This window comes from Pseudorasbora parva, chromosome 13 (assembly GCF_024679245.1).
Source record: "Pseudorasbora parva isolate DD20220531a chromosome 13, ASM2467924v1, whole genome shotgun sequence".
Taxonomy (NCBI): Eukaryota; Metazoa; Chordata; class Actinopteri; order Cypriniformes; family Gobionidae; genus Pseudorasbora; species Pseudorasbora parva.
In genome coordinates, this window is record NC_090184.1 from 33,444,332 (window position 1) to 33,461,555 (window position 17,224).

The window sequence follows — 17,224 nt, forward strand, 5'->3', positions numbered from 1 at the left end:
TTTATTAATGTGCGTTTTGTTTCCATCCCATCTGGTCCAAGTAAAAATAACTAGTCATGTGTCTATATGAAATGCTTTATTTCCAAATTGATCCTTGCATGCATTTGGATTACATCATACAATGTTATTATGCATTGTAAAGTAGCAAAATATATGGTCACAAAAATAATATAAACATTTACCACACTGTAAAAAGATAATTAAATAAAGTTACATGCTAATAAGATGATAAGACAAGTGTTAAACTAAGAAATAATACAATTTAAATGAATTATGAGAGTTGAATAACATTTCAGCACATGCACTCACTGTATTAGCATTCACATTCAAGTGTTCTTAACATAAAAATGGTAAAGAATACATTTTGACTCAAATATTTGAAGAAATATCCCTTTCAAATGTAAAGGAAGGTGATTTGTAAAAATGGAAGAAGAAAAACGATCAAAATACGAGAAATTAGTCCACATAAAATAACTACCAATATTCTGCACACGTTCATATCAAGGTGTTATTAACATAAATTCAAGTCCCTGGCTAAAATGAAGTGTGAAGGGACAATGAAATCACTAAAGGAACGAGGGGTGTAACATCCTACTGCTAGAGAGCAATTGATCTGATGAGAAATACAGTTGGATGGATGAACAAGAGCATTAATGAAGGAATAAATAGAGTTTAAAGCTCTGCACAGCAGAAAAGGGCTCAAATCAACGTGGTTGAGGTTAAAGATCTGTTAACGGCATGTTGAAGTAAGGCACTTCAGCTGAACTGCAAGTACAAAACAGCCATTTATAAAAGTTGAAGAAAGTTCATCTAGTGAAAAGCAATTAAATGTGTTACTGGTCATTTTCTCAATATGAGAAAAGTGGCAGTTTCACCCCAAACGGGTGCTAACAGAATGCAATGGTCATATAAAAGACAAGAATCAGTGAACCCCTATCAGTGAATACTGCTTAAAGCAGCTGATGGTCAGGAAACAGAATAACAATTGGCAGTGTCTGTTTTTTTATGTCAGTGGCTTTTTGTTGGTTGCTCCTTTTATTTTCTCTGTTTCTTTTTCTCCTCTGGTCTTTTTTGGTTGTTCTTGTTGAGGATGGCTCGCAGGCTGCTGCCCATGTAATAAGGGCGGCTTGCTGAGCCGTCGTTCTTCTCCAGATCAAGCACTGAGAACAGAAGCACAACCAACGTTAATGCCAATTACCAACCAATCGTTAATGGGATTTTGGTTGCAATCAAAGGCAATCCTGGATATTTGGATACAAGGAAACATTAACTGAAGTGACACCCGGCCTAGGAAAATTGACATCTTTACCCTTTATAAAAAATGTGATAAAGGTAAAGGAAACATACAAATTCTGCTGGCATAATTTTTGCCTAGCTGATATACAAAAATATATTATGAACGCATGCAAAACCAAGAGACCTAATGAAATATTAATAACTGATTATGTTGCAGTGAATGTAAATTTTTGCATAGTAAAATAAAACCTATAGGTTTTTTTTTTATAAATACCATAACCAAATAGTGTTTTCTTCTTCCCTCATATTTACAAAACAAACAAAAAACAACAACAGTAAACACACACACACACATAATGTAATAATATTGATAATATTTGTCAGCATACTGCAAAAATAAAATAAAAATAACAGTCAAACCATTACTAATGTTTAGTTCAGCTTTATTCTAAATGGAAAAAACATTGTATTTTACAAAATCTTCCCCCATTAAAAGACAACTTGTACTGAACTTCACAGAGTAGATGCAGCACCAAACCTGTCTACATATTACAAAATTACAAAAAATGGCTTTTATGTTCCTTTTATAAATTGAACTGGAAAAACTTGCAGATTGATTGCAAAAAACCAAAGGAGAGCAGTGCTCTTCCTTTTAAACTAGGCACATTTACTAAATACTGCCATCAGAACACCTGGAAATTCATAGATTATATCAAAACATGGTTAAAAGAGAATATACACTGCATCTATTATGAATCCTCCAATACAATACAATTTGCCATTAGACTATGACAAAGTTTATATTAAAATCATGTGGCACATGGACTGAGAATAAATCCATCCACATGCACACCCTATGTACCGCATGAGCTTATAAACCAGAAATTACATGAAAACAAAGGGTTGTATAGATAGAGAAGGATACTGCAACATACAAGATCTTTTCTTATTAGAGAATAAATATATAGAATAACTTGCTTTCATAATTAGTTTCCAGAATATTATCAGACTCTAATTCAGTTACTTTGCTTCAGAAGACAAACAATGTGTAAGGCAATGATGGACAGAATATCAGCAAAAAGAAATGAAATGGGGAAAAAGTATAGGAAAAAAGCACAGCAAGAGCCAGTCAGTATCAGCGCAGAGTGTAGAGAGGTGATCGCTTCTATAAATGCTATCGGCTCCTGATTGCATTTCCCAGAATGCCTTGCTCTGCTGCGGGAGAGATGCAGCGTGCTACAGTACTACCGCTGTTCTTCACGTCCCACTGAGGTAACGGTTTCAGGACACAGCATACTTTTTGCCTGCTTGATCATTTTTGTTAAGTATCCTGTGCAGGCCTGGAGGCATGTAATACGGTTTGGAAGGACTGCCATCGTTCCTTTCAAGATCTTCACCTGAAGGGCGTCCCGGGCGAATCAGATGACGGAAGAATGGAAGAGTGAAGACAGTGTTGCAAGGGAAAAGGCAGTGTTGCAAGGAAAAAGGGATACAAGAAATAGTGAGTAGTTAGTGAGTAGTCTTTCAGTTTGAGAAGATCACATTAGGATTATAAATTAAGAACAGAAAAGATCAAAGTCGTGCACAGATAAGATGAGGAAAGGTAAAGAATGACGAGTGGGTATGCATTTAAGATGAAAACATCATGATGTTCAGCATATATTACCAAACACACATACCAGTATGGGAATATTGCAGATTTAATAAGGTGTACTTACAGAAGCAGAGGAACAATGTATCTACACACATCGCATAGACGTTAAAGAATCCGTGTGCAATCATATAAGATCCAAATATCACAGTCTGTGTGGAAAAAAAGATTACAACAGAAATAAGTCACAACTCTATTACTTGAGTAAAAGTAAAAGTACTGCTGGTCAAATATTACTGCGTTACAAGTGAAAGTTGTAAAAACAGATTTTTACTTAAGTAAAAGTACAGAAGTATTTGTTTTCAAAAGTACTTAAGTATCAAAGTAAATTTCCTTTTTTATGCCAATGCATTATTTTATTATTGTTGTATAAATGTACACTGTCATCATGGTTTAAGCCAGTCAGTGACGCTCCATCTGACATACTAGCATACGACTAACTTAAACTCATTTAAATACTTGTAGAAAAGTTACAAAGCTCTTTATAAAGCTGCTGTCACTTTAAGGCCGAATGCACTGATCCAATACAGTGATACACTTCCGATATTCTCCCAACTTTACTCTTCTCTTTCTCCCAGACGTTTATATTTTTAATATTTTATAAGACATGGATTAAGTGTATGCCAACTAAAGTAATCTGTGTTTTTTTTTTCTGAAACATACTTTCAAAGTATGGCTATGGGTGCACACACTTGTGCCTAAGAACCGTCTTCTTCCATTTTGCTATGAACTGATTAGTATTCAAAAAATGTTGGGAAAATGTATATGACCCTATAAGAGAGATTACTGATAGACTGTCTGCAACAACAACAACAACAACAAAACTTTTAAAAAAAGGAAAAAATCATCCACCGACTTTCAGAGCTGCTACAGAAACGACTTTCGACCTTGATAGAAATGTAGTGGAGTAAAAAGTACGATATTTGTCTTTAAAATGCAGTGAAGTAAAAGTCATAAGTTTCCAGAAAAAATAATACTCAAGCAAAGTACAGATACTCAAAAAGTGTACTTAAGTACAGTACTCAAGCAAATGTACTTAGTTACTGTCAACCTCTGTATGTTTATGAGAAATGATTTATCTGTGCACATCACTTTTTTAATTCATGTTCATTACAACGCCTAGTTTTACTCTGAATAACCCCATCTGCATTTCCATGCATATTTCCATCCATGTGACGCCATGTTTAATGGTACAAGACATGAGGAAAATATGAGATGAGGACTGTGCAGTTACATTACATTGCTAAAAATGAGTGTTGCCTTGTTTTAGAATAAATAGGCTAAATCAAAATGGTATAAAATGCATTTCAGAGAAAGTTTTCAGAGAAGAGTTATTCTCAATCTTTCCACAGGCCTAGTAATATTTGAATTGCTTTCAATAAATCAGATGCATGCAGTTTTGCCTGTAAGGTAAACATAGATTTTAAGATGTTTATATACTTTTAATGGAAACTGATTTAAACTTGCAGTTGAAATAATTGTCTAATTTAGCACATCCACTACAAATATTACTTTTTTAATTAATAGATAAAAAATCTAACTTCTGGATAATATGTTTCAGTGCTTAAGTCCATTAATGAGAGTTGCATATTTAATCTAAATGTGTATATGAGATGTAAAACAGAATTTAAACCATTCAGTTTACTTTATTACTTCGCTCTCTCCAGTAAAAGAGTGCGTTCGCGCAGTCTACAGCAGGGGTGTCCAGTCGTGCTCCTGGAGGGTCATTGTCCTGCAGAGTTTAGCTCCAACCCCAATTAAACACACCTGAACCCCGCTAATCAAGGTCTTATTAGGCATACTAGAATCTTATATATCATTTATATATATCAATTATTTTACATATATTCATCTATTAATTATTAAATCAGTCTTGAAGACTGCAGAAGGATGAAATCTGAGGAACCACTTTAACAACAAATAAAAGCATCATTTCTACAACATAAGCAAGCTGTAATGCTTTCACTCACCAGTAGAGGGACCCAATAGTAATTTAATGATGGCACCTCTTCCTGGATAACTGGTATTTGGCGGGTGAAGAAAAAGAACGCAAGGACACCTTTAAAAAAAACATTCACAACATCAGCAAATAAAAAGAGCATGCAAACAATGTGACCACAATAATTCGTTTGTTTCAAGTTTAATATATGTGTGTAAGAAGGCAGTCTGCATGTCTGTATTCCTTGTCTAGACGAAACAGTTGACTTACCTACACTCCCTGAGATCAGCAGTTTGCCCAAGAACAGCAGGAAGTCGGTCACCTTGTCCAGAACAGCAACTCTAGACACACACACACACAACACAAAGATGCTGTATATAGTCGTATTTAGTCTTCGAAATTTTACATAAATTAGATACTTAATTATATGGAATATTTAGGCAATTCACAATTTAATTGATAATATTTATCCAAATACAAGTTGTGCGTGACAATTTTGTTTTTCATGTCCGACTTGTATTAATTCGAAATTATGCTTTACAAAAATGATAATCCTTTAATAATACTGTAGCAAGAAAAATACATATCATAGCAACATCCTGGAAAGTCAAAATAACAAACCAATTTTGTAAGTAAGAGAAAGTCCTTGCAGCTTAACATCTTGATGACTTTATAAATGGCTCAGCTGTGAGTCTTACCTCATAACGTTCCTCATTAACAGGAAGAAAGCGTCTCGCGCCGAGGCACAGAAATTCTTCCCATATATTGAAACCTGAAGAAAAAAAGAAGATCAGTCGGTCCGCCTCCAAAACTCAGGTTTTAACATTGCCTTTCATACTTAAATTAAACTTTTTAAAGGTATCTGCACTCAAAAGGCAATTCTGTTATGTAGTTATACATAGAATAAAGTTATGAAATGCCTGTACCTTGAAAAAAAGTGGGGTGACTCACCATAATGTAAGCATTCCTGTTCATGAACTTGATGAAGTGCTCAAGGCACCAGAAACAGCATTTGAGGCAGCACAGCAGGAAGCGTGTAAATGCATTGTGAGCACCTGCGACAAAGACAGAACGATGAGCAACATCATTATTCACAATGCATTCTATACTCATACACACTACTTTTTGTTACATTTTATCTGAAAGTTACCGTGTTACAGTGTAATTATGCATTTAAGTACTGTGTAATGATCATTAAAGGATAAGATTAGGGTGTGGATAAGGTTAATTGCATATAATTATACATAATTTATAGTTATTACTACAGTAACTAACTGCATATAACGTGTAATAAGGACACTGTAAATTAAAGTGTTCGATTTTTTAAAATGTTTATGAAAGAAGTCTCTTATGCTCACTAAGGCTGTATTTACAGCATCAAAATATAGTAAAACAGCCATATTGTGAAATATTATTACAATTTAAATATATATTAACATGTAATATATTCCTGTGATGGCAAGATTGAATTTTCATCAGCTATTACTCCAGACTTCAGTCACATGATCCTTCAAAAATCATTCTAATATGCTGATTTGGTGCTCAATAAACATTTCTTATCATTATCAATCAATGTACTGTTCAAGTTGTGCAGCTTAAAGGGGTGGTTCCGTGGTTGTGTTTATGAGGTGCAGTATAACATGTCTTAATACTTCTTTTTTTAAACGCTGTTTTTCTTATATTTTATCTTTATTCCACACCGCTGTCTCCACTGTCCTTTGAACGGCTCGTTTGCTTCCTGCTTCTATGAAGCCCATCCCTCCGAAAAGCTTAGATTGGTTAGTTAGACGGCCAAATTAAGTTTTGTGTATTTTTATTGGCTGAAGTCATCTGAGGTGACTAGCAAGGGTTTAGGATGTCACCAACCCAGAAAGAAGCTCGTTGTAGTCCAAACCGGCCATTTTTGTAGGCAATAAACTGCCATAACTTTAAAACACAATATCTCCGTTTGCATTGAACTTTCAGCGCTGTAACTTTGCAGATACTGTTTATGCTCAAGCAGCAACATTACACGCTAACTAAAGTTAAAAAAGTGAAATTGCATGCAACCACCCCTTTAATATTTTTGTGGAAACTGTGATATAGATATATTTTTCAGGATTCTTTGATTAATAATAAAGTTAAAGACCAAAAAAAAATATTTTGTAACAAATGTTTTTACTTTTGATCGTTTAAATGCATTACTGGTGAATAAACCTATTCATTTCTTTCAATTAAAACTGTATTGACCCCAGACTTTTGAACAGGAATGTAAAGTTTTACAACATTTTAAAACCTCTGTGAACATTTCTGAATTATGATGCAAAAGAGGCACCGGTTACAATCAAACCTCTGAAAATTTGAATGAAATTTCATACCTTTCAGTTTGTGGTCGAGATACTCCAGAATAATCCGGATGAACTGTACGATGGACAGTATCAAAGCTCCAAATGCAAGAGAGCCTGTGTGATACCTGGAATAACATTATAATGTGATTAGTGAACATTTCATTCCAGTCCAAAAGCCATAATTGCCTACAAGCCTCTAAAAGCTCTGATGGCAACTTACCTTATAGCCCTGCCAAATGATGAAGCCAAGGGGCAAGATGGGATATCTTCTGGCTTCCTCAAGGCCCAGTAATATGAGGCAAAAGCCCCAGCGAGGGTGCACTGGCCCAGAGCAATGGTGAAATTTACCAGCCAGAGGAACACTAGTAAATTGCAGAGCTGAAGAACAAAGATATAACGGTGGTACAAACTCTCTCCACCGTAAAAAGCAAACGTGCACTGGGAGCCCGGACACAGTTTAGTCACGTTTGATTGACTGAAGGTCTGAAACACATCAAAGAGACACAAACAATCATCGATATGACAGTTACTAGATTCATAAATGGACTCAATACTTAAATTTAGTACAAATGAAAACCTGCACATTGGTTAAGCAGACTACTCTTGTATCATTATCACAGATTACAGTAGGCTTAGTTCTTACCTCTGGGTCACAGGTGAGATTGGTATACTTGCAGTCGGGTAGCGTTGACATTACTTTATAGACGGCGTCTCCAGATGAGGCCAGGAACCTGAAATAAGTTATGGTTAAGGAGACTAAAAATACAAACTAGTTAAAGCTGAAGTGTGTCATTTCTGTTCCAGTAAATGGACTGCTAAAATAACCTCACCCCAAAATCATGCATACATATTTGCACATGGGTGATTCTATAATTGAAGGTACATTTGGTGTCCAAAGTCTTTTTCCCCTGCTTTTTTTAAATGGTTATATTTTTTATTATTTGAATAATTTGTTACTCATTGTAAGGGATCACAAGATGTTACAGGCCATAACAATATAATATTTTCTGTAAAAAAACATTTTCTTTCTTATATAGCTAAAAATCATATTTTCTTTTAGGTAATATTTCATTCTTTTTTTAAAAAAAGAAGTAATTTTCCCAATTCTACAACATTAATTTGTTTAAAAAAAACTTTTATCTTATAAAAATGTGTCCATAAATATTGCGTCAGTTATGTTACTGTACCATACTTTGCCGTCCAATTGGTGGAATTATCTCCCAAAACTATGTAAAATACAAGAAACCGTTTCACCTTCCCTCACTGATTATATTGTATTTATTATATTATATATACACATATATAAAAAAATACATTTATAAAATACAAGAAATATTTTTTAATTCTTACACTGATTTAATTTGTAAAAATAGGAAAACTCAATTTATCACTGATCCCACAATGGGTTGTTTAAAAGTATATTTATTTATGATTTCATTAGTCTCCGAGCACTTCCTCTAGCAATTGGAAGTTTTGGCTAAAAAGTTTAAAATGGTCAATCCTGTTACCATCAAACTCTGTTATCAATGTTATTTCTACACATTGCCAAATTGGTCTGTAACAGAGTTGACAAATAATACTACAAAGTAATTACTTCTTTTTTGTTAAAAGCAAAAAATTAAGTAACTTGTGTTTGACAGGCACTCAATTATTCAAATTAAATATGTTTTTAATAACGATACTAGAAAGAATTTCTGTTTGTGAACCGTTTTTTGAAATGCCAAATGTATCTCCAATTATAGAATCATTGAATTATTAATGTTGCATATATTAATTTTAATCCAGAATTTATTTAAATTGAGATTTGGATACACAGCTACAATGGCCCAGTACGCGATACAGAGAGCCAGCATCAGAAAGGTGATGATGGGATAGAATAGCGTCGACATAATGCAGCCAATCGCCCTGTAGGAAAGAGAGAGATGTGGAGAAAAGGAAAAAAAACAGCAATACCGTTTGTCAGCTTTGTTTCAGTTGTTTTTCTATTCTTTCTGTTTACATGCACAGGCATTAAACAAAAGAAAGAGAAAGAAACTAACTTGCTGCCCTCTTTCAGAAGAGCGATGGCAATGCGAACTCTGTTCCGCAGGAATATCAGCACTAAGATGACGATAGCTTCAATGACAGCCAAGGAGATCACTGCGGTACAATATCAAGCTGTCATCCTTCCATCAAACAGAACTTTTCATAACCGTTATCAACTTGAAAGTGGAGGTGCATAGCTTGGTTTGAGATTTATTATTTGATTTAAATGCACTACAAACGCTCATATACTGGAATAACTGAAGAATTCTCACTGAATATGAACCAGGTCTGACTCAGCTGCAGGTAAACCCGGAAGTCCGTCTGGAATCCAATGTCCGAGATGGTGATATCAGCGTCCGGCTTCCCCTTGAGTGAACTGTACTCCCAGTAGCAATGCCATATTCCTGTAAATGACAGTCAGGACACAGTGGGTGAACCCATAGTGTAGAGAAAGTCACAAATGAACAAATCATTTATTGTTAAAGGGATAGTTTCTACTACAACAACAAAAAAGAACATTTATTTTAAAACAAAAACTCTTTATAAGAGATTCTGGACATTCTAACATCTGAGAGATTCTGGAAATCTATTGACCCCAAACTCTGACCCTCAAAACATTCATAAAGAGATCATAAAATAAATCCATACGAATGTAGCGGTTTAATCCAAGTCTTCTGAAGAGACATTCGCATACAATAATGCAAAGAACAATAAGCATTGCTATAGCATGATCGCCTTATATGATGAAAAGATTGAATTTAGGCTTTTTAATCACATATAAACATTAATCAGCATATATAAAATCAACCGTACTCGCTAAACGCACAAGAACAAACCTCATTGGTTCTTGGGCAAGCTAAAACGTGCTGACGACATTCACTCATTTTTTTATGTGAATACAATTTTTAATTTAATCTGTTCAACATATAAAGCAATTGTGTCTCTTCCAAGACTTGTAAAAAATATGCTTGATTCATATGGATTAGGTTTACGATCTCTTTATAAATGTTTTGAAGCATTAGAGTTTGGGGTGAATAGACTTACAATGGAGGGACAGAAATCTCTCAGATTTCTGAAGATGAACAAAAGTCTTATGGGTTTGAAATGACATGAGGGTGAGTAATTGATGACAGACTATCCCTTTATGATCAGTTAAAAGATCAGTGAACATTCATTGTTGACGTCCAAGGTAGCCTGAGAGTTCATGAGAAAACCAGATCAGTCCAATTCATGAAACATTCTAACTGGATCATTTGACTCACTGAAAAGATCTGACTCAAAAGAGGACAAAAATGACTTTGTGAAATGTTAAAAGAGTGATTTTCTTTTGTATTCCAGTGAAGAACGACAGTCATGAGAGTGCCTATCCCCTTAAGAGATTATTGAAGTTCTGAGTTTTGGTCGGTATGGTTCTGTAGGCATTACCAACCATAGCCCACAGCCACGATGACACCGAAGATGACCATCCAGAAGAGAACGCCAGCGGTGAACCTCAGCAGCAGAATAAACACCAGACTGACCAGCATGCTAATCACCAGACCACTGAAAACACCAATAAAAACAGATCAGTCAAATTATATGAATCTATTGTATTTTGTCTAATGGTCAAACACTAATGTAATACATACATTAGGATCCAAAACCACGAGCTGGCGTAATCCTCAAAGATCTTGGTGCCGACGTTCTTTGCATCTAACAGGCTGGTGATGCCACTGTAAAAGAGCAAGAAAACCATCAAAACCAATACAAACTGCACATTCAACTTTATTGACTGTACAGAGCAGTATATGAGGAGGTTTGTCTCGCTCTCCCTCTCATAAACGTGCCACATACTGTCCATTTTTCATAAAACTAAGAAGCACTACAGCTCAACAGTGATCAGGTGGATGTTTCACACAAGTGTTACTGGTGTAAGAAGACATCAGCTTTGTTCTATTGTCCTCCATTCATGAAAAATCCACGTTTTTTCATGCACAGTGAAGAACAAGTGTTAAGATAGCACACTCCTAGGTAAGTCTATGGTGAGAGAAGTTTTGGTATACTACACTACCATTCAAAAGTTTTCGTTTTTTTCTTTTAAAGAAAATTAATACTTTTATTCAGCAAGGATGCATTAAATTGATCAAATGTGACCATAAAGACATTTACAGTTACAAAAGATTTAAATTTAATAAATGCTGTTTTTTTAATTTACCATACATCAAAGAGAAAATGATACACAATCACATTTCCCACAAAACATATTAGGCAGCACAACTGTTTTTTAAAGTTCATGATGATAACAATGGCTTCATGATCACCAAATCCTCATATTAGAATGATTTCTGAAGGAACATGGCACTGAAGTCTGATGTAATCAAGCAAAAATACTCAGCGTCGCCATTACAGGAATAAATGACGTCAAAATTTAATTTGTAATAATATTTGACGATTTTACTGCATTTACTGTATAAATGCAGCCACCTGTAATGAGCATAAGATATAATATATATATATAAATTCAACCCAAACTTTTGAATGGAAGTATTAAATGGATTTGATTTTATTAATTGTAAGCTATCTATATTAATATTTTTTACATTATGTGATGCTCATTGATTTGTACAGAAGTGAGGTAGTTTTGAAAAGTATATCTGTAGTGAGCTGGAAGCTATAGCTTGTCAAACTACAAGCTACTAAATATAAAGTAAGTTAAGTAGTTAAGCAACTTCTTAAAAAACAAATGCAGTTGTCTACACTTAGCTAGCTAAGTATGTAAAAACTTACAATTTCTGTCTATTGCTATAAAAAAATGTCAGTGCAGAGACTGCAGACATCTGCACATGGACTCGAAGAATCATGTAAAAGATTCATATGAGAGAGTTTGGAATTTCATTCAAGTAAAAAACAACAACAACTAAATAGAATTTTGTCACATTATTCATCGCTTCTCGTTTTTAAAAACATAGCACAACTTCTGTCATTATACTGAAAAATATAGTTAGGTTTAGTAATTACTTCCAAACTCTGACAGAGATGAAGTTAATGAAAAGCTGATGAGAAGCTGTTGGTGAAAGGGGATCTCTCCATCCCAAATTTAACAATGTCCTTTGCATTTCAAACCTCTACTCTCAATTTTGCATGGACATGATCGATCTGGTTCCCGTGCACAATGACCCTGCTTCCTCCCTTATATTTACCATTAAATTCTTAAAAGCTCTTTCAGCAGACAGACTTCTGAAAGGCATTGGGATTGAGATTTTTTCTGTTCTACAGATTCTTTGAGATGCTGCAGGTGCAAAATGTGTGGTGAGGGAGGTTAGTTCCCTTTCAGTCGGTCACGTTCGACGTACGTCAGAACTGAACCGACGAATGGGATCTTACTTTAGAGACCAATCCTACTTCGAGCATCTAACAACGAGCCAATGAAATTTGGCATGCGATCACGCATTCCACGCTCCGCCCCGCAGCGCGGGTATAAATAGGAAGTGGAATGGTAGATCAGCGCTTTCTACTTCGGAGCCGAGCAGTGCTTACTGTTTCCTACGAAGAGTGTCTGACTACGAGTCAAAGAGTGTTGAGTGAGAGAGTCTGCCAGTGCGGGTGATACGGCGCGTCAGTGAGAGACCGTCTGATCAGTGATCAAGCGATCTAAAGGAGCTTGTTGGTTCGCTGAGCGTTTCCCATACAAACTGTTGGTTCGCTGAGCGTTTCCCATACAAACTGTTGGTTCGCTGGGCGTTACACACACAAATACACATCACTGAGAGCTCACACAGGCTTGCAGAACGAACTGTGTGGAGCCGCGGTCATCTCCCTGAGTGCTTCAGCACACTAAAAGAGCAGCTTTCCATTCACAAAAGAGCAACACGGTTTGACCCTGCGTCTTTTTCAAGATGTCATTCAAACCGTGTATTCCTGGTATGCAACTGTTTCCTGTCCTCTTTGACGGCCACGAGCGCATGTGAGATTGCGATCGTGGGTGATTCATGTTCTGGTAAAGAACATGGTCACGTCGGCGCGTTGTTCGTCTCCCCCTTCTCATAAAGGGCTCGAGTGTTCAGCGCGCCGTGTGCCGTCGAGCGACCGGCTGACAGCGGTGGTTGTCACAACAACCGGCGCGCGTCAGTCGGCGCTCTAGATGCGCGGTCGAGACTATGAAACCTCAGATGGGGTCGAGTCCCTTCGCCTATCCCCCGATCTAGTTCATTTCTAGTGTTACTGGAAAAGGGCTACTTTGGCTGATAAGCGCTGGTGGCCTGAGGATTACAGTGGGGATTCCCCGCCGGGTAAATCCCCTCGGGCCCCCACTCCTCTATCGCATCAAAAGCATGCTGAGACTCTGTTCGTGGGTGGTACGGATTCTCTCATGAGAACACGACCACGTCAGGGCATTGTTCGCCTTGCCTTCTTCATAGAGGCTTGAGCGCTCAGTGCGCTGTGTGCCGTTCTGACGGCCACGTTCACTGTCTCGCATGCCTGCTGGTAGTTGAAGGTGGAATCGCTGATCCTAAAGAGAAAAGGGCTTAGCGTTTCATTTTTGGCTCTGGCAGAGGACAGATGTCAATTGCTGCATCGGAGAGAGGGAAATATGGAGGGTCAAAAGGGCCAAAAATGAGACAAAAAAAAAAAAAAAAAAAGTGTCATTGTTTTCCCTCTCTCACTGCCCTCTGCCCTGCACGCACGAGGGTAGTCCCAGCCCAGGGGTTGTGCAGGAACTGCGTGCGGTGTTGGACCTCGCCCTATGGGCGGCGAAAATCACTGCACGCTCCCTGGGTCAGGCGGTGTCCACACTAGTGGTCCAGGAATAGGGGGCTAACCTGGCAGATATGCGCAAGAAAAGCCTGTCTGTCGGGCTGGCCTCCTCGGCGGCACCATCGAGAACTTTGCCCAGCAGTTCTTGGTGGCCCTAGAGCAGACGGAGGCGTTGCACCAGGGTGCCGACGACCAGCTGCTCGGTCGTCGGTCGCAGCGCCTCTGCCGGCTCGCCGCCGAGGGCATCCCCTCCTGCGTCCGCCTCCACCCTGCTAGAGCCGAGCAGCAGCCTCCACTGGAGGAGCAGGGTGCCGGACGCGAGGGACGCCCAACCCGTCCAGGGCCCGCTAACCGGCAGGCAAGCGCAAGGGGACGCGGCCCTGAGACGGGCCGGCTAGGGAGAACAGGAGCTGCTCGGGGGAGACGATGTTCGCATCCCTCCCCCACCCCCCCGGAGGAGGACCGGGGGGCCCTGACTGGTTTCGGTTCTGCCACTGGCTCTCCGGAGTCCAGCGGTACCCACATTTTAAGAGCAGTTTCCTCTCTCTCTGGGCCCCAAGAGGGTCAGGTTGGCAGTGTGCGACGCCCACGGGCCTTGTCACTCCTTTCCTACCCTCCCGTCGCCAGGGGGCAGTTGTGTGGGCCTCGAGGACGCCCCCGGGCCTTCTCACCCACACACTTCCTCTCTCGTGAGCACTCAGTCAACACTCCGGGCCGCCCACGGGCCTCCCGGGTCGGGGCTGAGTGCTTCACTTCCCTGCCTCCGGGCAGTGGGCAGCAGAGTGGGCTCCGAGGACGCCTCCGGGCCTTCTCACCCACTCTCTGTCCAAACCAGGAATGCTCAGGCAACACTTCGGGCCGCCTCCGGGCCTCCCGAGTCGGGCCAGAGTACTCCGCTTCGCTGCCCCACCCCGGGCACGTCTGTGGTGCGGTTGGTCCCGCTTGCACGGTCTCTGGGGGCCTGGCTAGGTCTCCCCGGGCCGTCTCGCTGGCTCATCCGTACCATCAGACTCGGCTACGCGATTCAGTTCGCGCGCCGGCCGCCCAAGTACGGGGGCATCCTCTTCACCTCTGTGCGAAGCAGCGATGCTCAGGTCTTGAGGTCAGAGATCGAGGTCCTACTGGCGAAGGACGCGATCGAGCCGGTTCCTCCAGCCGATATGAAGACGGGGTTCACAGCCCCTACTTCATTGTGCCCAAGAAGGGGGTGGGTTATGACCAATCCTGGACCTGCGAGTTCTGAATCGGGCCCTGCACAAGCTCCCGTTCAGGATGTTGACGCAGAAACGCATTTCCAATGCATCCGTCCCCAGGATTGGTTTGCAGCGATCGACCTGAAGGATGCGTACTTCCGTGTGTCTTTCTCCCTCAACACAGACCGTTCCTACGTTTGGCGTTCGAGGGGAAAGCATATCAGTACAAGGTCCTGCCCTTCGGGCTGTCCCTGTCGCCCCGCGTCTTTACGAAGGTCGCGGAGGCAGCCATTGTTCCACTCAGAGAACGCGGCGTTCGGATTCTCAACTACCTCGACGATTGGCTGATCCTAGCCCAGTCGAAGGACCAGTTGTGCGAACACAGGGACCTGGTGCTCAGTCACCTCAGCCAGTTGGGCCTTCGGGTCAACCGAGAGAAGAGCAAACTCTGTCCCACACAGAGGATCTCTTATCTCGGTATGGAGCTGGACTCGGTCAACCGGACGGCGCGCCTCACCGAGGAGCGAGTCCAGTCGGTGTTGAACTGCTTGAATATGTTCAAGAGCAGGACAGCGGTCCCACTGAAATTCTTTCAGAGGCTCCTGGGGCATATGGCATCTGCAGCCGCGGTCACGCCGCTCGGATTGCTTCATATGAGACCGCTTCAACGCTGGCTCAATGGCCGAGTCCCGAGGTGGGCGTGGCAGAGCGGTCAGTACCGGGTCCCAGTGACTCCTTACTGCCGCCAAACCTTCAGCCCGTGGTCCAGCACTTCGTTTCTCCGGGCCGGGGTGCCCCTAGAACAAGTGTCCAGGCATGCTGTGCTGTTCACGGATGCCTCCACCACAGGCTGGGGGGCCACGTACAACGGGCATGCAGTTGCTGGTCTGTGGACGGGGCCGCAATTGCATTGGCATATCAATTGCCTCGAGTTACTGGCAGTACATCTGGCACTCCGCCGCCTCAAGGGGCCGCTATGTGGCAAGCATGTACTGGTCCGTACGGACAGCACCACGGCCGTTGCGTACATCAACCGTCAGGGTGGTCTACGCTCCCGTCGTCTGCTCCAACTCGCCCGCCACCTCCTCCTGTGGAGTCAGAAGCAGCTGAGGTCGCTTCGGGCCATTCATGTCCCTGGTGTGCTGAACCAGACAGCCGACGAGCTCTCTCGTCAGCCGACACCTCCGGGAGAGTGGCGACTCCACCCCCAGGCGGTCCAGCTGATATGGGACCAGTTCGGGGCCGCACAGGTCGACCTGTTTGCCTCTCCGGACTCGACCCATTGCCAGTGGTACTATTCCCTAACCGGGGGTACCCTCGGCACAGATGCACTGGCGCACAGCTGGCCCCGGGACCTACGCAAGTATGCGTTTCCCCCAGTGAGCCTTCTTGCACAGACTCTGTGCAAGGTCAGGGAGGACGAGGAGCAGGTCTTGTTAGTTGCGCCGTATTGGCCCAACCGGACCTGGTTCCCAGAACTCACACTCCTCGCGACAGCCCCTCCTTGGCCGATTCCCCTGAGGAAGGACCTTCTTTCTCAGGGACGGGGCACGTTATGGCACCCGCGTCCAGACCTCTGGAATCTTCATGTCTGGTCCCTGGCGCGGAGGTTCTAGATGGACTACCACAAGCTGTCGTAGATACCATCGCTTCAGCTAGAGCCCCCTCTACGAGGCGCCTCTATGCTCTGAAGTGGAACCTGTTCGTTGAGTGGTGCGCTTCCCGCCGGGAAGACCCCCGAAGGTGTTCGATCAGTGTCGTGCTTTCCTTCCTGCAAGAATGGGTTGGAGAGAAGGCTGTCTCCCTCCACCCTCAAGGTATATGCTGCAGCAATAGCAGCGTACCATGATGTAGTAGAAGGTAAGTCCGTGGGGAAGCACGACCTAATCGTCAGGTTCCTCAGAGGTGCGAGGAGACTAAATCCTCCTCGTCCATCCTCGATACCCTCTTGGGACTTAGCTCTAGTGCTCCGAGCACTTCAGAGCCCTCCCTTCGAGCCTTTGGCGTCTTGTGAGTTGAAAATCTTGTCAATGAAGACAGTGCTCCTGACGGCATTGGCCTCGATCAAGAGGGTAGGGGACCTGCATGCACTTTCGGTCAACGAATCGTGCCTAGAGTT

The 17,224-nt window shown here is 41.3% G+C and overlaps 1 protein-coding gene across 5 annotated transcripts in view; it reads right to left on the reverse strand.

Annotated features, from left to right (window-relative positions):
- Window positions 1–61: 61 nt before the first annotated feature.
- slc44a5b (solute carrier family 44 member 5b) overlaps window positions 62–17,224 on the reverse strand; it is a 51,634-nt gene continuing 34,471 nt past the window's right edge. For 3 of the 5 annotated variants that reach the window (XM_067414060.1, XM_067414059.1, XM_067414062.1), the window contains 14 exons: window positions 10,807–10,890; window positions 10,608–10,720; window positions 9,451–9,582; window positions 9,193–9,292; window positions 8,966–9,058; window positions 7,797–7,884; window positions 7,374–7,636; window positions 7,184–7,278; window positions 5,778–5,881; window positions 5,525–5,598; window positions 5,097–5,167; window positions 4,858–4,946; window positions 2,955–3,039; window positions 62–1,160 (listed from right to left, as the gene is read on the reverse strand). In XM_067414060.1, coding sequence (XP_067270161.1) covers window positions 1,036–1,160; window positions 2,955–3,039; window positions 4,858–4,946; window positions 5,097–5,167; window positions 5,525–5,598; window positions 5,778–5,881; window positions 7,184–7,278; window positions 7,374–7,636; window positions 7,797–7,884; window positions 8,966–9,058; window positions 9,193–9,292; window positions 9,451–9,582; window positions 10,608–10,720; window positions 10,807–10,890 — 1,516 coding nt within the window. In that variant the 3' untranslated portion in view covers window positions 62–1,035. Of the gene's footprint in view, window positions 1,161–1,662; window positions 2,634–2,954; window positions 3,040–4,857; window positions 4,947–5,096; window positions 5,168–5,524; window positions 5,599–5,777; window positions 5,882–7,183; window positions 7,279–7,373; window positions 7,637–7,796; window positions 7,885–8,965; window positions 9,059–9,192; window positions 9,293–9,450; window positions 9,583–10,607; window positions 10,721–10,806; window positions 10,891–17,224 lie in introns of those variants that run through there. The other 2 variants (XM_067414061.1, XM_067414063.1) reach the window with 1 other exon arrangement.